The 24,684-nt window shown below is 36.4% G+C and overlaps 2 protein-coding genes and 1 long non-coding RNA gene across 5 annotated transcripts; 1 reads left to right on the top strand and 2 right to left on the bottom strand.

The window, feature by feature from the left end:
• On the bottom strand, window positions 587-14,602 carry LOC105159088 (pre-mRNA-processing protein 40A). 3 transcript variants are annotated; one of them, XM_011076032.2, is made up of 29 exons: window positions 14,454-14,602; window positions 14,149-14,213; window positions 13,512-13,580; window positions 13,125-13,403; window positions 12,853-13,047; window positions 11,262-11,335; window positions 10,926-10,995; window positions 7,870-7,922; window positions 7,679-7,736; window positions 7,229-7,608; window positions 7,069-7,141; window positions 6,628-6,726; window positions 6,481-6,549; window positions 6,326-6,403; window positions 6,127-6,213; window positions 5,781-5,815; window positions 5,602-5,707; window positions 4,763-4,843; window positions 4,567-4,659; window positions 4,304-4,357; window positions 4,107-4,223; window positions 3,869-3,967; window positions 3,489-3,536; window positions 3,304-3,396; window positions 2,138-2,245; window positions 1,928-1,992; window positions 1,707-1,809; window positions 1,071-1,403; window positions 587-990 (listed from the first exon to the last, which is right to left on the bottom strand). In XM_011076032.2, the coding sequence occupies exons 2-29, from the start codon at window positions 14,179-14,181 to the stop codon at window positions 856-858; spliced, it is 3,087 nt and encodes a 1,028-aa protein (XP_011074334.1). In that variant the 5' UTR covers window positions 14,182-14,213; window positions 14,454-14,602; the 3' UTR covers window positions 587-855. The 3 variants fall into 3 exon arrangements, with proteins under 3 accessions (XP_011074334.1, XP_011074335.1, XP_011074336.1); XM_011076033.2 differs by having other exon boundaries at window positions 14,431-14,580; XM_011076034.2 differs by having other exon boundaries at window positions 14,149-14,222; window positions 14,454-14,524.
• Window positions 15,065-18,243, top strand: LOC110011666. The gene is made up of 2 exons (XR_002286671.1): window positions 15,065-15,194; window positions 17,417-18,243. It is a non-coding gene; the product is annotated as an uncharacterized LOC110011666 (long non-coding RNA).
• LOC105159087 (growth-regulating factor 6) lies at window positions 19,453-22,754 on the bottom strand (the record flags this gene model as incomplete). Its single annotated transcript, XM_011076031.2, is given in 4 exon segments — window positions 19,453-20,667; window positions 20,853-21,213; window positions 21,579-21,800; window positions 22,406-22,754. Coding segments are annotated over 4 exon segments (1,764 nt in total), but the record flags the coding sequence as incomplete, so codon positions are not given.

Genomic DNA, 24,684 nt, shown 5'->3' with positions numbered 1-24,684 from the left:
ATAATTAGTATGGAAATTTATTATTAATCCAAATATATATATATATATTCACAAGAAAGAATAAAGAAGCAGAAATTAAGAATAAAAAATAGTAAACTAAAAATAAAAAGATAACTAACCACGATTAAACTCTCTCTTTGATGGCTCTGCTCTCTACCATTCATAATTAACGATGCATTCTTGCTAAGAACCCAATTGCAGAGTAGAGTAAGACCCTACTCAAGCCCATAGATTAATTCAAAAAACAGTACCCAACCCCAATAAACATTATTAGGTCCAGGCCCATTAATGATGGTCCCAATAAAGTGAAAGTTCATTCCCCTAAGATGTCCATTGGGGCAAATAGGACCAGTGACTATGATGGATATCTCAGATCAAGAAACCAATAACTTGCTCCATTCATTCACAACCTAAAATAACTCAACTCAATTCTCTCCTCAAACTACTCATGATAATGTATCAGTTCAATCTAAACCTGAAAAAAAAAAAAAAAAAAAAAAAAGGGCTCACAGCTGGTTGTTCATGAACCATCCAATTGTTTTACCCAACAAATTTGTAGGGCGATGACTAGCTGGTGGGAAGATGGGAGCAGTAATCCTAAACTGCGTAAAACATCACATGCCTTCAATACTGAAATACACAACTAAAATGCATTTTAATCTCAAACAGATTAACGGACGAGATCAAAAGGCAGCCAGGAAAACATTTTCAGAATCACAACACAGGTGGGGGGATTATAACACAGAGAACAGTCTAGTCATCCAGTGAAAAGATTCAATTAAGTTCTTAAATACCACAATATACTGATATGAAGGTTGTTACTACTTGAGAGGACACGAAATGGAAGGACCTTGACTATTGGATCTCCCCATCTTCACCAAGCTCGCCATCTTCAAGTTCCTCATGACCACCACTTCGTCGAGATCCATCCCGATCTTTTTTGTGTTTTTTGTGCCTACTTTCGCTGTCTGATTCAGGTGAATATGCATGCTGAAGGAAACATATTAAGGGCATCAGATTATGCAGTTGTCAAGTCATTCAAGAAGAATGAGAAGTTAACCATAGTATACCTTTCTTGACTTTTTACGGTCACTCCCATGTTTACGGGATCTCTTTGTCTCTTCTTTATCATCCTTGTCAGAACTCACATCATCAGTTGTGCTCTGATGCCGCTTCCTATGCTTCCTCTCTTTGTCCTTTTCCCTTCTCTTTTCATCTTTGTGCCCGTGACTTTCCTCACCATCCACATCGTCAATCTCTTCATCCTTTCTGGAATGATCTTTACCCTTCTCCTTTTCTCTCTCACGGTCCCTATCTTTGTCTCTCTCCTTGTCTTTCTCTTTTTCCCTCCTCTCTTTATCTTTTCTCTTCTCTTTCTCCTCCCGCTCTTTCTCCTTTTTGGCCTGCAAAGCAACACACAAGTAGGAACAACTCATCAATCCCCTGAAAAATGATTATATGAAAGATACAATAATCCTAAACCATAAAACCATAAGCAAATATTAAAACGAGGATATCTCACTTGCAGAATAACCCCACAAAAATTTCAATCATGTTCAAAAATCTCAAGTCCAGAAGCAACATAAAAAAATTATTTTCTGAAGATACTGGAAGTTCACCTTGTAACTCAGAACATGATAATAGCAATAGTTTAAGCATACCAATCCAAAACCGAAAGCTATTTTATGCATCCAGATTTTCATTACCTTTTCTTCCTCTCGCTTGCGCTCCTTTTCCTTTACTTTCTCTTGCAATCGCGATACATATTCATCAAATATCTCCCTGCATAAGTTTTCTTCTCCGATAGACCTAGAAGAAACATGCAACACAATATTAGAAAGTAGAACTTTCAGCATACTCCACACTCACAATTCTCCATACACTTCAGAATGCATGTGTTCTCTCAAATTAAGAAAAAAAACTTCACCTGTATTCTGAGCTGTCCTCAACAAGTTGTTTGCATTCCTCCCAAGTAGACAGCGCATTTATTTCCTAACAAAAATGAGCAAACTAAAAAATTAGGCAACAGTCGTCCCAGAAATGATGATTATACCCCAAAAATGATAGGCTAAACTAAATTACCATTTAAAATAAAACAAACAAATAAACCAATCCTCCATTACCGCACATCACATACCTTGATAGTGCTCAACTTATCAGTGAAATCTTTGGCTAGGCGTTTACGCTTCTTAGCCTCTTTCTCTTCTTTCTCTTTAGCTCTATCAATTAGATCCTCGTAAACAAGCTGCAATTTTACATCAACATGTCCTTAGAATTACAGCAGCAATCCATAGTTTACTGCTTAGCTCAAATATCAGAGCGAATTCCAGATCTCAGTCCAGTAATAAGCTTTGAGATTATAAATTAAGGCATGAGGATTGAAAGAAAAAGGAATTGAACAAATGCAGAGAATTAATTTTTTATCCAAGGGCACAAGATTTTCACAGCAAAATCCTTAACTCTAGATATTGAAAGACTATTGTTAATGTGTGCCATTCACCATCTTCTCTACGGAGTTATCAAAGTACAGTATCTTGGTTGGAAAAGAAGCATGTCTCTGGCAGAAGGCATGCTAAAAATGAAGCAGTAGGAAGAGAAAGAGATCTGTCCAAGTGCGTCGATAACATAATGGAAGTGGCAACAGCACTGAACTTCAATTAAATGCACGGTTTTGGAACTGAAGTTTCAGCAGCTATCATAGCTCAAAGAATGCAGTAGGTCATGGAAACAGGTAGTGCGGTACTTCTCCTATGTTTCTTTCCCTCACATCTTAGTGGAGATTTTGGCTGGCATTCATAAATAGAGGATGGTATGGAGAATGAAAATGGGAAATGGGCACTAGTAGTGGAAAAATTTCCAATCTTCGGAGTCTCTACCGCAAGTGCAGCACTATAAAGTTAAAAAATAAAAGTTCCCAGACCCACGTTCAACTCATAATTTCTGCAATCTTCCGACCTCCTCTTACCACCAATACCATAAACTCCTCATAACAAAGATTTTTCAGAAGCACATAATTGCATATGTTTAAGGAAAATGTGTCACTCATCAGTATTATTTACATATGAACACAAAGTAATCCAAAGCAATCAGCCCAAGGTAAACAGGGGCATGAGAAATGAAAAAAAATGCTGTCACATCCTGAGTAATAGAGATTCCACCTGCAAACCAACTCACAAGCGCATGTGATCAGGCAGTGGGGAAACAAAATATTTTGCGTTGAAAAATTAGGTAAGCCACTTTCTCCACCAAGGGGAACCAAATCTTGCATTATCGTTCAGCCAAGTGAGTAGTCAAAATTGATACCTGTAAATTAATATCAGATATTGCCGGGGAACCAATGCTCTCTTTTATAGAGAACTTGAAGTCTTCAAATGTCCACGTCGATGTAATTGTTATCTTAGTACAGAAATAAAAAACATAGTTAGGTTTTAGATATAAAGACCAAAAAGATTATTGTATAGAGGATATAAAATCTCAGAATATCCTACCTTTTCCTGCTTCAAAGCATCCTTTATGCGTGCTTTGTCTTCATCATACTGCCAACCAAATATTGATGAGACTAGTGGATTGGACATGGAAACTAACTTCAAGATTATACTAATGATGCACAAAGACTGATGAGAAATAATAGTGGATAATGCCATTAAACATGGAAGACAATCACCATCAATTTATTGATAATCCTTCTAATAATATTATGTTGGATACACAACCTCCTAATTACAAATTCACGTCATTAACAGAGATCAAAAGAATTATCGAAGTGGTTGAACATCCCAAAATCTTTCAAAATTCATATGTCAAACCTCAAGGTCCAAAGGACTCGGTCTTAACCACATATAAAGTTGAAGTTTGGCAACATACTTACCTTTCTCTCCAACTCTTCTGTAACATCCTCAAACAAATCCTTGGGGGTGGAACCAGAAGTGTTTGAAGCGACTGCCTCATAAGCCTCAGAATCCTTGACCTGAAATATTCATATAAGAAAAAGAACACACGGAATATCACAAATATACACCGACATAAACATTGATCACTAGAAACAAAAAGGAGTTGATGAATAACTAGGGGAATTTATCTTGATTAAAAAAAACTGTATGCTATACTTTCTGACAATAATCTCGCCAGTGAGTTTTTGCAGTAAGAGTGCCAGCAGCAATATGCTCTTCCATCATCTTGCGAAAGGCATCACGGTTTTTACGCTCAACTCGTCTCAGTTGTTCCTTGATGTGCAACAAAACTAGTTAAAATCAAGATTAAATAAGACTTCAGAAACAAACAAACAAGCTGCTCATCAGGACACCTTTTGTCTCTTCTTCTGCTCATCCTCCTCTTTCTCTAAATCACGGATATAATCCTGTAGCAACAACACATATCAGTGGGCTACAAACTTTCTGCTCCCATCCTTAACATGGTTCCAGGTTCAAAAGCAGGACACTTTTGAACCATTATCACTTCATCCAGTGTAAAGATGACGTGCCAGAGAAGGCAACCAAAAGCCACAGATAATCTGACTTGGGATACCTGGAACTAGAAAACTGGTGATAACCATGAATTTCATCTGACCTGAAAAATTTCCAGCCGGTCTAATTTATCTAGGCGTGTGCATCTTTCATCATCTTCCAGAAGATCTTGAACTTTCCGCCACTGGCTATCCACCTAAACATCATAAGTAAATTAATTAGAAATGATCAGCCAGTTAGAACCGGAAAGAAGCAGGAAAAGAAAAGGAGAAAGGCTTAAGACCTTATCAACAGAATACCTTGATAAAGCCACAGGATTCAAGAAATTCCCTGAATTCCAGCCTATTCCGCCGATGCTCCTCCTGAGCCTTAGCTCTCTCCTGAACAAGCAAGGCCACTTCGACCTCAGGCTCAAGAATTTTATAGACTAAATTTGTAATCGAAACTTGCTTAACATGTAAATATGAGAGAGACTACCTATAGGGCAGCATGGCTGATGCGGAAGTGATATGTTTCCAAGACAATAAGAAAAATAAAAAAGATTGAGAATAACCACAAGATGTGACTAGCGCTCCATAAGGAGACCAGATGCCGAACACAGTTACACATATCACTTCCAGTATAAGTCTATACAAGCGTATTTCCATATAAAGACAAAATTATGGACAAATTTCCATAATGGATGTCAAAATATTTAATTCAGCTCCAGCCTTATTAAATACCTTTGAACGCAGACATTTGTGCTAACGTTCCATTCTCTAAATATCTTGCAACAGATCAACAATGAGAAACTGATCTCAATCATGGCTACACGGTCTTCCAAAATGTTCTCTCAACCATGTTGCATTCATTAATCACATAAAAATCAAGAAGCACAAAACTTGACCTCACAAATAAGCATTTTGGTAGATGACCATCTCCAATACTTACCTACCCTATGAATCATGAAAATTAAGAACCAAAAGTGAGTCTAGGTACTTAATTAACTCCAATATCCACCACCTGGAAATCATGTATATACAGATGCGCATCCAGTTTCACTCTGGTTGATACTAAATTTTGTTTCAATGGCATCAACATTTTCTGAAGTGAAAGGACATTGAAAAACACCAAAAGAAAATTGAAGATCAATGTGCACCTTTTTCTGTAGGTCCACCAAGTAGTTTCTAAAGAGATCCTCGCGATCAGTTTCTAGCTCAACAGCCTTGAACCGTTTATCATCTTCAAACATTGTCACAGCTTTGCTGATTAATGTACAAGAAGTTAAATAAGACATCTCCAGTCTAATATCCAAGATAAAAGAGAGAGGGTAACAACCTCCAACGCGTGGATGATGTGAGTTCTTCAGATTCCTAACAGCAAATCAAGAAATCAATTTTAATATAAAATATACCTAAATGAAAAACAAAAAATTGAAAGTTTTATTGGGGAGCTGCAGACCATCACAAAATTAAATACGGATAAGCAGCGATAACAGAAACATTATCCATGACGAATGTGAGACAAAGGAGCATGTTAATAATGCAATCAGCAGTAAACCTAATCTTATATTGCAAAATAAGAAATGCATTTGGTTCACCTTGGCATGCTTAAAGATAGTAGTGGAGATACAATGTACCACAGCACACTGAAGAGAGAATAATCAAAGCAGATTAACACTTACTTCCAGCATCTTCATAAACTCCTCCTTCGCTTTTCTCTGCCTGATACGTCGCTCCTCAGCCTCCACCTTTTTCCTTTGCATCAAGTACTATAAAACAAAACAAAGACCAATATCAGCGTCAGATGCATTCAGTCTAACGAACCAGAATTTGCAGAAAATGCATAAGGTAAATTATCAATGTGTACAAGCAGATTATTACCTCATTGAATGCTTGCTTCCGTTCACCAAGAGTTTTCAAAGCACCATATCTTTTGTCATTAATTATTACCCGCATAGCCTGATATGGTGTTTTATGTCAACATTTAGCAACTTCAAAGGCATTTAGTGAAGAACATAGCAGCATATTCAATTTACCTGGTCCCAAGTCCAATCAGCCTCAACATTTGCGGACCCTAATAGTGCTTTAAATGCATTTTTTGCCTCCTGAAGAGAAAGGATTTAAGATCCATAAATTTCCATCCAGCTGTAAAAATAATGGATAAAGAGCTTCAAAGTAATTACCTGCTTGGTGGCATATATTATGGGTTCATCATCCGTTGTTTTCTCTTCGACTGGTGTAACATTTATTTTCCCAGCAACGGCCATACCTCTCTTTGCCTCCTGAAAATCCAAACACAGTCCACCAAGACCTTTTGTCAAGTCCATCAATGACATTCTTTTGTGCCTTACTCATTAAATTAAAGGAAGCAGTTCCAGATACTTTTGAGAGGAATGAAAATAGTCCCAAGACTGTCAAATGAAAAGAAGAAAATGCAGGAGGGTGGAAAGGGTGAGAGGCAAGCAAGAAGACAGAAGCAAGCAGGAGGGACGGGGAAGCGAAGGAGAAATACAAAGGAGAGGCCGGGGAGGGAGAAAGAACAGAAGAAGAAATTTTGGATGAACGAAATTGAAACTGCAAAACCTATACAGTTACAGGTTGAGCATCTGGATATCAAGTGGTACCTCAATATCCTGGATAGAAGCTCCAGCTAAGGGACTAGCCCCAACATGCAATGGTGGATTTTCCAGGCTGGTCCTGAAACATTAATTCAAGCAAAAAATCAGTTTGATTCTCCCAAAAAAGTGAAAAAGTGAAACCAAAATCAGAATGACAACTCCGTACACTGGCGTTGAATTTGCACTCGGCAGCACAATTGGAACACCAGAACTTTCAGGAACTTCAGAGGGCGAGGAAGCCACTCTTTCTCCCACTGAGGACACCCCAACCCCAAGTGTGCTTGTGGTGGGAGTCTGTATTGCTGGAACAGCTGGTGGTTCAGAAACCATCGCAGTAGATGCATTAGCATCTGAACCAACAGGTGCCACTGGGGCAGGACTGGAGGTGACTCCAGCTACTGTTGATGTAGTGGAGCTAGCCAAGTTGACCACAGCAGATGGCTGTTCAACAGAAGCTCCACTCACAGTGGTTGGTACAGTAGAGCTAGTATTCATTTCTGAATGTGCTCCCTCAGCAGCAGCCTTTTCAGCCTGTTCACGAGCCAACTAGAAGAACAAATAGAAGAATAAGTCCAGTATAAGAGAAAATTAATCATAGCACTTTTTTGCAACAAACCTTCAATTCATCAGGTATTGTCCATTTAGATTGCTTTGTTTCCTTGTTATAGTAATACCTGCGGAAGTTCCATTAAGATGACAGATTACTCAACAGTTCAAGGAAGATCTTAGAGAAATTAGAAAGGACTACAATTAACTAAGCAGAACAGTTCCAGATGTTTAAGCATACAGGATTATTGTTATACTCACTTTCTACCCTCAGGAGTTGTAAATTCTTTCCACACAGTTGATGCATCCGCTCTCTATTGAAACACAAGTTCTCAATCAGATAAGTTCCCATAGCTCAAAGAAATCAGGTAAGTTCTAATCACAGCAAAAGTCATAATATATCACAAAAACGACTTGAGTTAAGATACACCCCATTCTGGTCATTGACAAAGCAGTCGAAAAGTTAAAACATAGAAGTTATATTACAGTACATGAGATAAACATGAATACGCAACACTAAAAAATACTTCTACAGGTAAAATATGCTGACGAAATAAAACAGAAAAAGACATCAAGCAGTGCAAACATATTCTCGCTGTCTGATGTTATCCAGAACTACTTAACTGAAAGAATCTATTCACATGCTTTATGGTTTAACTAATCCCAGTACATTTTGTGAATACTTCTATACAGTAATTTGAGTAGATGCTGTTGTTTACAATCAACTTTTTTTTTACCCAAGATGTCATAATATACCCAAATTTGAGTTTGTTATGAATTAATTTCCTATGCTCGTGGGAGTAAGAATATTCTAACTCCAAGAACTTATAATATGCGACCTCCACTTCAATTGTATACATTAATGAACAACAGCATAAACTCCTGACAGTTTCAGAACAGGTCCCTTCCTATGGCCTATGGTTCTCATTCCCGTCAAGCAGTGACCAGATTCCATAACCTCGATAGTCTACTTGGATATTAGTAGTACTTCATCATTCACAGTCCCTATTTATTATAAATGTCTATCCATATAACTTCAGATACATATAGAAATTTTATACCATTAAATTCATAAGTCATCATAAGTTCATAAGTTAAAGATATCCGAGTTCACACGTGATAGGACAACATTTTCAAAGGCGCCATCACAAATGAAAAGATAAACTAAGTAATCTAGATATCTGCATGAGCAAGTCATGACACATGGGACCAATGCTATAGGTTTAGTAATAACACCAGAATCATAAGTGAGATTTATGATGACAGGACCAATACTAAGAAAAGAGTGAGAATCTCAGCAGAATGAAAACCATCCTCCAACTTCTCCTTGTGTCATCATCCTTTCTCAAACAGAATAAACCCCAACCCATTAGCTGCTCCAGATTATAACAAACGCATCCCACAGAGCGGAGAAAACACAGCAATTTGCTTGGCAGCAAAGTCCAGATATATGTCATCACCAAATGATAGTTGGCCAGTCAATAAAACTTTCTGAGGGAGGCAAAAATATGGGAACATTCCTAATTCATAAATGCTGATCCAACAGTCAACCATGATTCCGTGGTTGAATACTCATCAACTTAAAAAGAGAAATGAATATCGCCCACTTCTGTACAACTAAGACAGGTTCATTTTATTAACTAGTTTTGGGCCCACAGAATCTGTATTTTCTACAACCTCTATTAAAAACATCTTTTGAGTTCGAAGACAAGTCACTCATTTATATGTTAATCCACAATCACAAATATGGTAGAACATTCTGGATATAGAAATTATGCCTTAAAAATAACCTCGATTTATGAGTCCTTGCAGTGGTTATTATGCTTCACTATTAAAGAAGAGACACAAGCATTCAACATTTCCAGCAACTTCCATATGCTAACTAATAGCGGAATACAATTCAAACATTCCACACAGTTTTAGTCTTCTACATCTCAATAAAACTCAGCACCTAAACAGTCAGTTATAACTATTTTTCTGTCTGTAATAACCTCAAAACTGTTCGCTATCCTCATCCACAAAATCAAACCTATATGAGCCCAAGGCTATTCTACATGTTGATATACTTTGGAGTTAAATGTATTAACATAACTCTTAATGGAAGATTTTGTTCAAGCAGATGCCAAATTCATGCTGGTTCACAACAATCAAACACATGAACAATTTAAACAAAATCCATAGGGAAAATGATCGATATCAATTACTGTGATTTTTTATAAACAGAGCTGAAGGCTTGCGTAGGTAAAATGCTCTCTAAAAATTTAAAATAAATTAATCATAAGACAACAACAAAGTGATTTACATAAAGCTTCTACACCGGTAGAGCACACAATTCTTCAGTGTCATTATTTTCCATCTAGCACATACTAATTCATACTTTGAACTATGAGTTCAAGAACCTGTACCTGTAGACGTCTTTGCGAACCACAAAGGCAGGCATGAGATAGCGTACGATCAAAACCAAATAGATAACATTGATAAATCCAGACATACAGGTAAATTCAAATATACAGATATTGAAATTTTGGTGAAAATCACTAACCCTAAAATCCAAAAAGAATAAATAGAAGAAAACATATTGCTATACAAACAACCCAAGATGGAACAGCGAGTAAACAGCTGAAATAACCAAGAAACTATAAAATTGATATAAGCAAGGCACTATGGAACTCTAAATACTGGATGCTAAAAAGAACCTAGCATTACGTACAATGCTTGAGGTACATAAAAACACAAGACAAAGAAATAAGTGACGGAAGAAGTTTTCAGATGAAAAGGATGCGGAATGTTTTAATAGGAACAAGAACAACCAATACATGCATATTTGCTCCGCAGAGACAATGAATAGAGCACATATTTTCCTATTAAAACTAGGCAACAACAGTTCAGCAAAACATGCATATATGCTCCCCAACTCAAACAAGAAATAGAGTTCAACGTTTCTATTATTAATTCTAGGCAACAACAGCATCTAGAGATTATTATCACAAAAATAAAATCCCAACATTACATGTGAACGTAATTAGCAAATTGTTGCCTGCCTCGAGAAAGTGAAACCGTCTTCAAAGTGAGGACAAAGAGCAGTCGTTATATTCCCCTGACTTGCCATGACATCTACAAACCAGTGGAAGGACATGCAAATAAACGAGAATACACATAAAACAAACGAGAACAGTTTAAACAAGTCTGCAATTTTAACACCCACAGTGTAGGTCTGAGCTTGAAATAGTCCAGAGCAGAACAGAGTAGTGATTCACAAAAGAAATAGGTGCTACCCAAGACCTCTATATAAGCAGCACATCAAGAAAATCACTCACCTCAAGAGGAGTCATCAACTCAGAAGGCTTCTCCCAACTAGACTGCTTCGTGACCTTGTTGTAATAATATCTAACCAGATAATATTTATATAATAAAATGTCAATTCCAGAACTACTCGATAATAGAAGTACTGAAATCTCACCAGTAACATAGACAGCCTCAATTAGGAAAAAAGCAATATTAAAATTCATGAATCTAGTTGCTCAATTCTGTCTTTCAGTGGCAAATTGTGGCAGAACATTCCTCCCAAAAAGTTTAAAATTCCAGTTGATAGTGGTGTTCATTGACATGTAAGTTAGAAAAGTCTTTATAATCAAATGAAAGATTAAAATTACCTTCTCCCATCAGCAGCTTCATATTCTTGCCAATCAGAAGCAGACTGTTGTGCACTACCAGAACCATTAACAGCCTGATTCAAATTGGCATCAAAATAAAACAACAATTACGAAGAAATTCTTTTAAAAACTTATCATAACGCATGAATGAGTATCAGCTCCAGCATTTGCTAATAGTAATAATTTTTCAATTTATTGTTTGGCATAGAGAACTGCACTAACCATCAAAAATTTCATTTCCCTCATAACATCCATGAAAAGAAAAAAAAGGAACAGTCATATTCCACAAGAATGTGTAAGCTCAAGATTCCTGTTTGCTTGAGTAACTGAAGTCGATATAATGGAAGAGGGGTCAAAAGTTGGCCCAGACCTCTTTTAGGTTGGTCTTTGCAATACTTCTAATTATCTGAAACTGAAAAGTTGGTCACATTTTGTTTCTCTCTCCTAACTCATCTCGAATCTTTCTCAGGTTCTCTGTCCTCTCCCTTTGTCTGTGTTCTGTCTTACAAGTTCTCTCTTTCTCTCAAGACTTGTTTGCTTCATGATCACATTTTACCTTGATATACCTGTCTACTCTCATCTAACTTCTCTGTGCTCTCTTCTCACACCTATTATTATGTTGATTTCATTCAAAGATCTTATCAATCTTTATGATACAATTGTATTTTATTTACATATCTGCTTATCTATTTTCCTTTAGCTCAGAAATAGAGTGTGCTCAAACGACTTGACAAAAGAGGACAACAGAGGCATCCATCCATGTCTACAAATGTAGCTAGACATGATTGAATTTCAGAACAAACCAGATAGTTCTCCCAGAATTTGCACAATTTGTGCAGTTAGGATGGAATTTAACATTTACTCATGCAAATTCATAGAGAGAAACTCAATTCAAGTATTAACAAGGCAGCACTATTTACTAACTGTTTCCACATTTTTTAGGTTGAGTTCGACAATATAACTGGAGTAGTGTCAGTGTCAACATGTGTCAACCATTACGAAAATGTATGTGAAATGGTCTACTATATATATTGAACAACTGAAACAAAAAGTTCATGATGTTTTCACGTGCAAGTTGCACTTCAATCAGTCTGTTATCACATAGCCTATGACATACTTGTGAGTAAACAGTCCAAAAGTACATTAACCACCAAAACAAAGCTTCCAGCCAATAACATTAAAAACTGATGACTTGGACATTATTCAGTGAAAACAACAAAGAGAGTTTCATTTCTCAGATGCTTCCTTTTTGTTAAATAATACAATGAACCATGTTTCACGTTTTACAAATAAGCATAACAAGAAGATATCTTTGTGTCAGCATAGCCATGTAACATAAATAGACGACCAGAAAGAAGTTCCGAAAAACAGAAAACAAATCTACAAAAAAATCACCAAGCAACGTATAAAGTATTAAAAGGTGAACAGATAGCGAACTAAGAAGCAATAACTTTTTCAAGTACATCAGCTATCTAACTGAGATGGATAAGCATTAAACTAAAAATTTTCAAAATGCCTGACCTCATTATTAGGGAAAATATCAATTTTACTAAAATTCAATTTGAAAGAGCAACAGGACAAGGACACTTACAGGAACAGTTGCACTGTTAGGGAAGATTTGCTGACTAGCCTGCTGCAGTGGTGCAACAACTGGTGTACTTTGACTTGTTTGCAACCATGATTGCGCCCCAGTGGGAGCAAGTGGCGTAGACATTTGTGATGAAGGCTGGAATTGGGAAGGCACGCTGACGCCACTCTGGGGCAAGCCAAAGGAAGTCGGTGCGTACTGAAAATGAAAATGCATTAGATGAAGCCAAAAATTATCCCTGGCACAGAATCAAGTAAGTATTGTGTATCTCTTACAGTATATGCGGATGAAAAAGAAACTCCATGGCCTGGGGGAGTTGACTGTGGCATGCCTGATGAAATAGGCATACTCTGCTGAGGATATGAAGATGGTGCAGCATGACCAGGCTGGTTAGGCCGTGGCAGAAACTGTTGCATTGGTTGAGAAAATGGAGGCGGTTGACTTTGACCAGGAGGCATCCCTAGATTTTGTGCTTGTCCTGCTGGATGAAACTGCTGAGCAGCCGGCGGAGGCATGAATTGTTGTACTTGTGATGTCTGTCCTACAGGACGGAACTGTAGCAAATACATGTGCAAATGATCCATTCAATTGAGTTATATGAATCCGGAGAAACACAATTATGAAAGAAATATTGCCAAATTAAAAGCACTAGAATACCATACTTGCATAGGGTAGGGAGGGATGTGACCCTGAGGGGCCATCGGTGCAGATGCTGGATGCGGCCAAAGTGACTATGAAAGGTAAACAGACACATCAGAAGATATTAGAACCTCAGAAGAAAAGAAGTGAACTGCGCATATACAATGTCCTAGAGTTGTTAAACAAATGTCATTAAGTCGTTTTATTCGTTAGTACGAAAAAATATTCAGTCAAAAACCACTCTAGTCAGAATCTCACATATCTCAATTAACTCATTTAATTACACCGCATATCCAATGTCTTAGAGTTATTAAACAAATATCATAAGCCGTCCTAAACATTAATGCGGAAATATATTCAGTCAAAAAAAACACTCCAGTCAGCCAATCTCGGATATCTCAATGAACTCATTTAATTACATCAGTAAATCCCTCCAGGAGTCACTAAGTGACAATAATGCTCCACTCAACAGATTTAATTATTAAAAATCTAAAATACCCAACCCAACGATTTCATCCTCTACGAAGCTGTCATAGCCATGCCCATATTATTTTTACTGCCATTCTACTACCCAGATTCCACAAGCCATTCCAATAAATCATGAGAACCAAATTATTTCTACGACGTGGATCAACTAGGCATGTTCGAAGGGAACCCTACCTGTGAACCGGATGATGGAGGGTTACTTGCCATGCTTGTGGCAAGTATATTTAAACCCACGAAACCTGCAAACACTTCATAAGCATAAAAATCCAGCCCTCAAGAAACAGAAGAAAGAACTAAAAATCCAAAATCAAACAAAAAAAAAAAATCAACTAAATCACAACAAATTTCCAAGCTAGTCCAGAAAATTTCCACTTTTCTTTAAAACAACAATTAAAATCGAAATTGAAACAGTCATTCGAAGTTGAGAAATCAAATGATGGTAATTGAAGAACATACTTCAACAAAGAATGACGATTTACCGGAAAAATAGATCGCTGTGAAGAACCGATTAGAGATTAAGAAAACATAAAATAAAAAAATCTTGCGCTATAAACCCTAGGATTGATTCGAATCCGGGTCGATCCTACTGGTTGGGGGTGGATTGGCTCAGAGATTGGGCCGATTACTGAAAATAACCGCTATACGCCTAAGATGGAGCTGGGTTTTCTTGCAAAGGCCCATGGTCCACCAACACCCGGCCCACACATTTGAATGCTTGTAGCAACAAGTCCACGATTTGATGCATGTGCAAATAAGAATATTATAAATAAATATTATACTTATAAATCAAACCCATATTATGATAAAAATAAAAATAAAATATATATTCAAATTTGTGTTTAAGAATATTGTTTCAACAATATTTTTCCTTTTCTCTAAATTATTTTAAATTTAAAGGAGTTCTACTTTTTCTATATGTGAAAGTTGAAAAAAGTTGGGGAGTAAAAAAGTCACATAATAAATAAAAAATTAAAATATATAGTTATTTTATTTATAATATATATTTTAAAATATAAAAGATTATTAATTATATATAAGTAGGAACTACGTGGCGATTAATTTTATATAGAGTTTAATGGGACAGAAATTAAAGATCATAAAACGAGCACTAAGTGGGCGGGCCGCTGTGGAAGGGCTAGGGTTTTGGAGTTGGCCCTTCACTGCTCTTCCCTCTGCTATAAATCGAGCGCATCGCCGGCTATGCGTTCTTCACTTCCCTCGTAAGCATTCGATCTCGTTTTCCTATGTCTTTTGCTTTCAATTTTCATATATGTCGAAACGGATGGTTTTAATCATCTTGTATGTATGTTTTTGATTTTCCGAAATGTGAGATTCGAGCGGATGAAAATAAGCGGTGGGAGCGATGATTATAGAATAATTCCTCGTTCTGAATGCTGTTGCCTCAGCTTGACAGACTTTTTATACACCCATAGAATATGAGCTCCCACTGGAAAAGAAAATTTCTGCTCCGTTTTTTGCTCGGTTGTTTTTAGTTCTCCAGTTTGAGTAATCTTGGTAAAGTTTTTGTGGGTCTGATTTCGTTGGGATTGTTGTATATGCGGCTTAATCGTAGTTCTATTTTACAGTTTACGAGTAACGTAATTTTCTTAATTCCGGTGAAGCATTTGCTTCTTTCTTGTCGACTGGTGGAGTTGGCTTCATTCTTAACGTAGCAAATTAACATGGTGTTTGCTGTGTCTGTTTTGCCTCTCCTGATACTGAGTTTTGGTGGTGAATAAAGCCTGCATTTTACGAGTAATCTAGAAATGAAGGTTACGCACACCTCCACAATCCGCCCTTTTTTAACAATTTGTTGTAATCATCACCTATCACTTACCCTAAACTTATTCTTTTGTTCTTTCTCACTCCTATCTTTGTCAAAACAATTCTCAAACTTTGGTGGTTGATTGATTGCATAGAGTTGTGGGCTTTTCCAGAGTTTCCTATTTCGGCATAAGTTTTGTGTAGCCTTTGTCAATGTTGATTGCATTTGTTCTTTTACAAGGGCTGCCTTCTTGAGCTCATCCAGATCTAGCTTGGTTGGACAGCAGCTTTAGTTGGTGCATTTTGAGCTATTTTCAGTTTTTAGTGAAAAAAATATATGTTTTTCGAATTTGTATAGGTTTTTATATGAAAATGAAAAATGTTTGGATTAGTCAAATTAATATTTTTCCAATGCCAATTTATATAAACAATTATGTTTCCTCGTTAATTATTCTTTCAAAAACTAAAAATTGAAAATCAAAACATAAACAAGCAGGTTTGACCAAGTTTGGATGTCATCCGTTGGTGTCAAATGATTGTGTTGGTTCAAAAATGGGTTCAAATGTGTGGGTAGAATACAAAACATTATATTCTCTTGAGTTGGAATTTTTGGACTCCCACTCATATTAAGTTGTATAGAATTATGATATGAAATAATATGAATTATTGAACTTCAACTATAATTTTTTCCCAAAATATTGCATTGACTGAAGAAACAAAATTAAAGAGTATGAAAAGGAAAAAAGAAATAATAATAATAACAAAAAATTAACCTGACAAAAAAAAATCTTGTGAAAATATTTATGAATAGTTTCAAAATATACAAAAAATTGATAACATAATAAGATAGTTGGATTGCAATATTGCATAGTGTTTAGATCGTTATGAAGTCTCTTAAACAGGCAATAGTTTATGGTGTGCTATGTATGTTTTAAGTGAAATGGAAAATGTGTTTATCTAGGAAATATCTAATTTTTTTAGTTCTAAAGGAAATGCGTATATCATTATGATTATAGCACCATTATTGTTCAATTGGTAATATTATTAAAATATATATTTTATGCTAGAAAAATTAAGTATAATGAAACTTGCTTTGGTTCTATTTGAACTTTTATAAATCTTCTATTTAATTAAAGGTTAAATTACAAATAATTTTTTTTAATTGCCCATAATTATGAATACTTTTTCATAACTATGAGTATTTTCTTTTGTGAAATTATTAATACCTTTTTTATGTTTGATGAAATTATATAATCATTGACGGAGGTCTAGAATTGTGCATTTTTGGTTTGCTGTACTTTTTTATCAACAAAATTTGAAAAATGGATGGAAATTTAATGAAAACTAATGGATTTGACTAATTGTTAGATTGTCTCTAATTTTAGAGATATTGATAATTTCCCATATAATGAAAAGACATTTGTGATTATGTTAAATTTTAGGAAAGGTTGTTATATTTTACTTTTAATGTGATTAATCCACATGGAATCCTATATCTTAACCCCCTATTCCACCCCTAGAATTAGGTAGATGGGTGGAATTAGTTGGAACTGATAGAGAGTAGAGATTGGAGCCGGAAAGAGGATTTGGTTTGTGCTATTTTTCCAGCAGAAGTGGCTGAAGTTATCCTTTCTATTCCGCTGAGGTGATCCTGTCATAATGGTTTTTTCTGAGTCAGGTCTGCTATTTCTGGCACGTTCCATGGCTGATGAACACAATGGTGAATGTAGCACTGCAGCTCTGGTACGGCCGTGGGATCTTCTTGGGAAAGCTTGGGGCTCCCCTCTGAGTTAAACTGTTTGCATGGATATCGTGTAAGAATGTCATGCCAACAACCAATAACTTGGCGAAAAGAAGGGTAGCCATATTGATCACTTTCGCGAAGGGAAGAGGGAAGGTGTTGCTCACGTTCTATGTCTTTTGCTCATGTTCCAGACTGCCTTGGGCTTTATCAGAGCTTCCTTGGGAACTCTGGGAAGGGGAGTGTGAGGAGTGGATGCGGGCAGAGTTTGAGGAGCTGGATGAGGAGTTTGCATGCTTCCCAATGGTTTGGTGGATGATATGGAATAACAGGAACTCGAGGTTATTGGAGGGTACGAGCGAGGATCCCTCCAGGCTACTCCTGAGGACAAGACTATGGTTGTTGCTTTCACTGAAGCCCACTTAAAAGGCGATGAGGTTGGTGGCACGCAGATTCTGGGAAAATGGGTTAAACCATCGGATGGTAAGCTTAAAATTAATTTTGATGTTGCAGTTGACGAGGAATGGAATGCGGTAGGGCTGGTAGATGTTTGCTGCGTTGGTTGGAAATCAAACAACTTTTCCCCGGAGTTAACGAGCCGGTCGTGCGGTGGTGTTGGCAACCAGGGTTGCAGCAATTAGTGTATAAATATAAACTGATAACTTTAAAAGTGTCAATAGATATGTGGTATGCATCTGTCAGCTAATGTTTTTTATGGTTGGTTTTGCTACTATTAAAATTATTAAAACTAAAAATTCTTATCATTTAAGACTACGATCTTCTTTTGTTCCTAATTTTCTCTTTATTGGTAGGTTAATGAATGCAATTTAATGATTAGCAGCATCGTCCTTAAATTCTTGAAAATGAAATTGGTCAAAGTTTTTTGTCCAATTCATGTTAAAAAAAGGCACCTAATTGAACAGCCATTGATGAGCTATTGGACAAGAATAATGTTACTGGAACTTGACTCAGATTATGGCCATTCGATTCACATGCAGCTTTCGTGGAATAAAACCTCTTTTGATAATTCAGATATTTCATTTTCATCCTTTTGTTTCTTCCTTTATTCATTTATATTTTTTGTAATATTGGTTAATTCCAGTTAAAATACTTGAGTAGATACGACAATTCTTCACATAAATTATTTAGATAAATTAGAACAAGTTTTCTAAATTTGGCATAATTATAAATATTTTATAATTCTAAATGATGATCAATAATTGGCTCATTAGGTTTTTATTTTTTTATAGTTAACTGAACAAGTGGATTATGAATTATAATTTTACTTTTTTTAAAAAAAAAATTACGAACTAAGTGGACAATTTTTATATATTTACCGAATTAATAAATAATTTCAAATCTCTGGAGAGCTTGATATAATTTATTCTAAATTATTGTGCATCCGACTTATCCATATTTCTGAATAGCCTAAATTTGAGAAAATTTCATTCAGACCGGAAACTGTGAACATCCCTTAACACAGAATTCCATTTGGGTATAAACAACCTTAGTATGGTTTGTCTGATATTTCCTTTGAGGATGTTCAAATCCTTCTCTTTTGCAATATTTTCAACAAAAGTTGCTGCTCTGGACCACCCAAAAGACTAAAGCAATCAAAAGAAAGATTTGCCAAGCTTCGAATAAGATTTTGATGGTCCTGAGTGAAAGTGACCAGGACCTCATCCTATCATAAATTTACCATATCATAACCATTCATGTTCTTCATCATAAATTTATCAGATAATATAGCGCCATATCCTTTCCGGTCAAATTTTCTTCTATACCGTCCCCAGCAAGTCCAGAACTAATACATGTATAAGATTTCCATACATAATGATTGTAACTGTTCTAAAATTTGAATTTAGGATCCCCTGAGAGCAACAGTGCCTGACGCCAGAACCCAAGAAACACGTTGTCATAATCGTTTGGTGAGTGAAAATGGCATTTCTTGTTTCAGTACGACTGTAAGGAAGTCATGCTAAGCACTAAATAGAAGTTTACAGAAGTACTGTAAGTTTGAAATACATACAAAATTTAATGGTGGGGGTGATTGTAATTTATAGCCCACCAAGAACCCGTACCTTATGAATACATCATCCCCACTTACCAGCATGTTTCCTTCCTACCAACCTAATCACAATGGTGATGGGCACAATGCACCAGACAAGAGCAATTAAATCACAAGGACAGACAAAAATATTAAGACACAACTACTGATGAACTGAGTTTGAGCAACTAGAGAGGCACAAATGGATACAGCAAGCCACAGTGATAACATGGAAATGAACTATTACATACTAGTTGAAACAAATTAACAAATTCGATGATGACCGATTTGACGTTCCTATCGATGGCATTAAAGTGCAGGCAGTGATGGATTCATGAGTCCCGAACCTATAAGTCCGTTACAGAGGCTAGCCCCATCAAGAGTCTTGCTGCTTTCGGCTCGCGGGCTGCTCCCAGCACTGCTGTTAGAGAGGGATCCGAAGGCGCCCCTCTGCAGGACCCCAGTCGGGGATGATGCCAACCTGGGGCTGTTATCCCAGCTATCCATGAGGTTAAGTGGTTTCGCATTCTTGCAATCTGCCACACCGTTGCTTGTGGTGTGCAAGACCTCTCCCAGAGGCCCTCCCATTGAAGGTTCCCATGAAATTGGCACCCAATTGGTTTGCCTTTGGTTTTGTTCGCTAGCAAGAGTGCCCACACCTAATCCCATTTTGAGCTCCTGAGATAAACGTAGTGGAGAAGCTGTGAGTTTTTCGTTTGTGGGAGAGGAAGTAGAGGACATGAAATCTGATGTGACCACAGGAATGGAAATGGAGAGCTGAGTCCTGTCTGGCTGGAGATCAACATCGGGCCATGAAATGGCTGTGCGTTGTTCTGGTTGGTTCTTTGGCCAGTTGTCCATGAATTGCCTGAGTGCATGTTGTGATTTGTTCTCATGATCGTTGAGGTTGTGGTGGGTACCATAGTTTCTGCAGTTCACAAGGGATGAGCTCCTGTCTAAAGGGTTGAGTAAAGAATCAGAGCAGACTAATCCAAACTCCTGGCGGGAGGATTCTTCATATGCATTCTGATGTTTGGGAACAGAAAACTGGTTGTCTTTGAGGCTGACTTTCGGAGATGTCATGGACAGAACTGTTGTGTGTCGATATGCCTCATCAGCATTTTCCTTGTCTTGAAGACTTCTGTGCAAACAGAAAGCAATCGAGAGCAAGAATCAGGCACAAGTCTTAGATTATATGTTGCATTTATTGTTTAAGAATCAGCACTCCATGAATTCGATGAAAACAATGATCTTAAACCAGTGTTGTAAAGCTGTTCCTCGAGTAAAAGACTTCAAATTGAAGATCTAGAGTGCTGCTAAATTCACCTGTTGATGTTGCCTATTCCTGGGATATGATTGCTAGAACCAGGTTGCAAGTTACTTAGTTGGTGGTGGTGCGAAAGGCCGAGACTGTTGGATACACCACCAGGAGGCACCACAGACGTCGATGAGGATGTAGCCATAGGTGGCTTGCCGTTAGTTGTGGTGAGTCCAGTGGCGGAATGGCCAGATTGGCCTTCCACAGGCTTTCTTGAACGATGGCGGCCTCTATTCATATGCCGCTCACAGTATTTCTGATCGGCTACTGCATCTCTCGAGCACCGCCATTTCTTCCCATCAGTCCTTCGGCACCGTCCCGGCTCAGGATCAGTGTTGGAGAATCCCAGATGGAAACCACCCCATCCCACTGAACAAGCGTACATCCAAGCAAACCATGTAAATTTAGAACAAAATTTAATAAAGTACAACATATATCAGAAGACAAGAGTTGGGAGCAGAACAAGAAAAGCATCACATTCTTCAACTTGACAGATATTCTTAACAACATAAATCAAGACAACATAGTACACTAGTTGAGCTTCTCAAGGCAACATGAGAACCAACAACGCCGACATGAGACAAACGACTCTAATTTAGTTCACACACAACAATTTGTAACTTCACGCACACACACACTGTGTTGGTTATTCATACGGAGCAAGATCTAGTTTTGAGCAAATATACACTGAAAAGAACATTTTGCAACATGTTAAATGTTGAAAAAGTACTCACAGGAATTGGATCTCAGGCCGGGAAAGGTGGAAAAACCAGCAGTGTCAAAAGCCTTTCTGATCGGATTGAGAAGATAAGAAGGTATAGGCACATTAGCAGTTATGTACTTGTAGATCAAGGCTTGATGCTCTAATTCCATCCACTGTGATGGAGTAAAAGGCCCTCTGAACCCTGATACTACCCCCTGCATGCTTGCAGCATTTATCCCTGTAGAGCCATACCCTGAAACAAAACAGACACATGAAACAAACATTCAAATGACAAAATACTTATAAGGAATCCTCTGAATACAACAACCCAACACACTTTGCTTTTATGAAGTTAAGATATCACTGTCGAAAAGGGTTGTAACAGATTACCCAAAATTTCAAAGTCCCTTTATTTTTTGGTGGGCTGCAGTAAGCTATGGAAAGAAAAGAAAGAAAGCCCAATTATAGAGATAGGAACAGAAACAAGCATCTGAACTTTGTTTTTCCCAAAATTTTCTTCTTCTACAGTAAATCATTTGAATTGTAGAGAATGAAACTGTTAAAATCCTGCCAAAGCAGAAAAGCTTGGAACATAAGATAGAAGCCACTGTTTCTTTCATGGTTGTGTGGATAAGACTTGAAAGATGACCAGTAGTTGTTTATATGACAAGACTAATCCAAAAAGAACAGGTAACCAAAACCTACATCAAAGATAACTAATCTTTGCAAACCCTTACTTACCAAAAATCACAACTTTCTTTTTACCACATTAGACCTCAGTTCCATGCAGCAACTATGCACCCCCCCAGCCCCCACCCCACCCCAAGAATGAGAAAAAGCCACTGGAATTATGCTAACCTGTGTTTCTACTAAAACCAGTTGATGTGGGGTGATAATAAGGAAATGTCACAGTCTGAGAGGTGGGAGAGGAGAAGCTGAGCATTTGCTGATGGCCTTCAGAAAGACTAGTGGTGTTAGATCTCTGCAAAGGAATTTTCATCAATGTCTCCCCACAAGAAGAAGTCTTGGCCACCTTAAAGTCCCTGAAATCATCTTCATTTATTGCCCTTTCTTGCTTTAGGAACCCAGATCCATACCATTTAGGCTTGCTGTTCTCAGCAGTAGTGTTGTCTAGAGCAAAGCTGCCATTGTTGGAAGCTGCAGCAGTTGCAGAGTTTGAGGAGACCAGATTGTCCAAGCCCACCACCTCAAAATCCATATAGAACGAAAACAGCCAAGACTACACTACACAGCCAAGAGGCAGTTTAAATGGAGTAAAGGGTCACTACATTTGGAGACACAAACTTGGTTTGTTGGAGAAAGTACCATCTTTTAAAACTCCTCTCCTTTTTTTTCTCTCTCAGTATGTATGTATGTATGTATGTAGGTTCTATGTTTGTTTTAGCAGAGTTGAAAAGGGGAAATAACACTGGTTCTTGTTTGGTGAGTTTTGATGTTTGTCAAAGGAAAAATAATTGGACAGAGAGAGAGAGAGGGAGGAGAGAGAGAGAGAACAGTGAAGAGATGGATACTGTCTGAAAGGTTTGTGACAAGAACACAAATACTACAACTTCTATATATTCTGTACATACACTATCTATACATATCATGTACGTTCCATTTCATCAAGGAATTTGGAAATGTTTGTGTTTTTATTTTTAATTTTTAGTTTAGAAAATATATATTCTCAATTTTGTATAAATTTTCGTATGAAATGAGAATGTATTTAAATTAGAGTAAGTTATAACGACCTTCTGTGAGGTTTGGTATAATTATAAATATATTCTCGTTGTCTTTAAATTACAAATTTGATTAAATTATGTAATTTTTGGATGGGGTATAAAATTGTGAACTATGCCCTTAATGTATTTTTTTAAAAAAAATTATCAAAAAACAGACGGAGTGGATGAAAAAATTTAAAAAATTATTCACTCACTTAATAAAAAAATTAGCTAATTTTAATAAATAAATAAAATTATAATTTTTAGTCCACAAGTGCACTCACCATACAAAATAGATGAAAACCTAACGAAAACCAACGAAATGGACTAATTGTTAAACACAGTCATTAAAATCAGGGAGTATTCAAACCTCAGAAAAGATCGTCATAATTTACCCTTTAAATTAATTAATGAGATTGCATTTTACATAAAATTGTATTATTAAATTAATATATTTTCAAAAAAAATACATATAAAAATAAACATATTTTAATATTGATTAATGTTCTAAAACTTGAAAATAAAAACACAAACAAACACATTGGGCGAGGTAGGTTGAGAATTTTATTGCAATAATCTTGGCTATTTTCATTTGGTATTTTAAAAAATAAATAAATATGACAAATAGTTAAACAAATTTCTTCAATAAATTAATTATAATTAACATTAAAAAGGTATAATAAATGACGTCATTATTTACCATAAGAGGAGTATTTCTTAAATTCTGAGCATACTTGAAAATCTCTATTAATGGAGGAGCAAATAATGAAAATGCATAACAAAATTATTGACTTCAGAAGTTTTGTCTTTTGTGGGGAGCAAAACTCAACCCTACATAATTATTGCTTCCAAATAGCAAACATTTCAAAATATTAACATACTTTTTATTTTTATTTTTCATAAAACTGCAATAACTATGCTAAAATAGTTGCAACAATAATTTATTTTTATTAAATTTTTTTTTTTTTACATCGTATTATGGTTCTTGTTTCAATCATCACTATCTGATAGAACATGTCTGCAATAAGTCTGTATCAAGCCAATGAGAGGCAAATATAAATGTTTTCGTTCAACTTTTCCTGATGCAAGAAAATTTCATAAATTTACTAACTGATAATGTTTGATATTGGAAACAAATTATGATACTAGGTGTAATTTCTCGTCATACAGAATTTACGTGTAATTATATTAAATATTTAAAAAAAACAGTACTGTTATCCCAAAATTATAAGGTGCTCATAAGATTACTTACATATTACTTGACAACATTGTCCTCGTACTAGCAAATTTATAACAGTTATACTGACACTTGACCATTTAGTAGTGACTTTTACATAAATTACTTAAAAAAAATTGAGTTTCGAATCTGTAACCTCTTATTAATACAACCAATTAAACATCAAATCGTGAAAGTAA

This window comes from Sesamum indicum, linkage group LG3 (assembly GCF_000512975.1).
Source record: "Sesamum indicum cultivar Zhongzhi No. 13 linkage group LG3, S_indicum_v1.0, whole genome shotgun sequence".
Classification (NCBI taxonomy): domain Eukaryota; kingdom Viridiplantae; phylum Streptophyta; class Magnoliopsida; order Lamiales; family Pedaliaceae; genus Sesamum; species Sesamum indicum.
The sequence above is the reverse complement of the archived record's forward strand: the minus strand, read 5'-3'. Positions and strand labels throughout refer to the sequence as shown.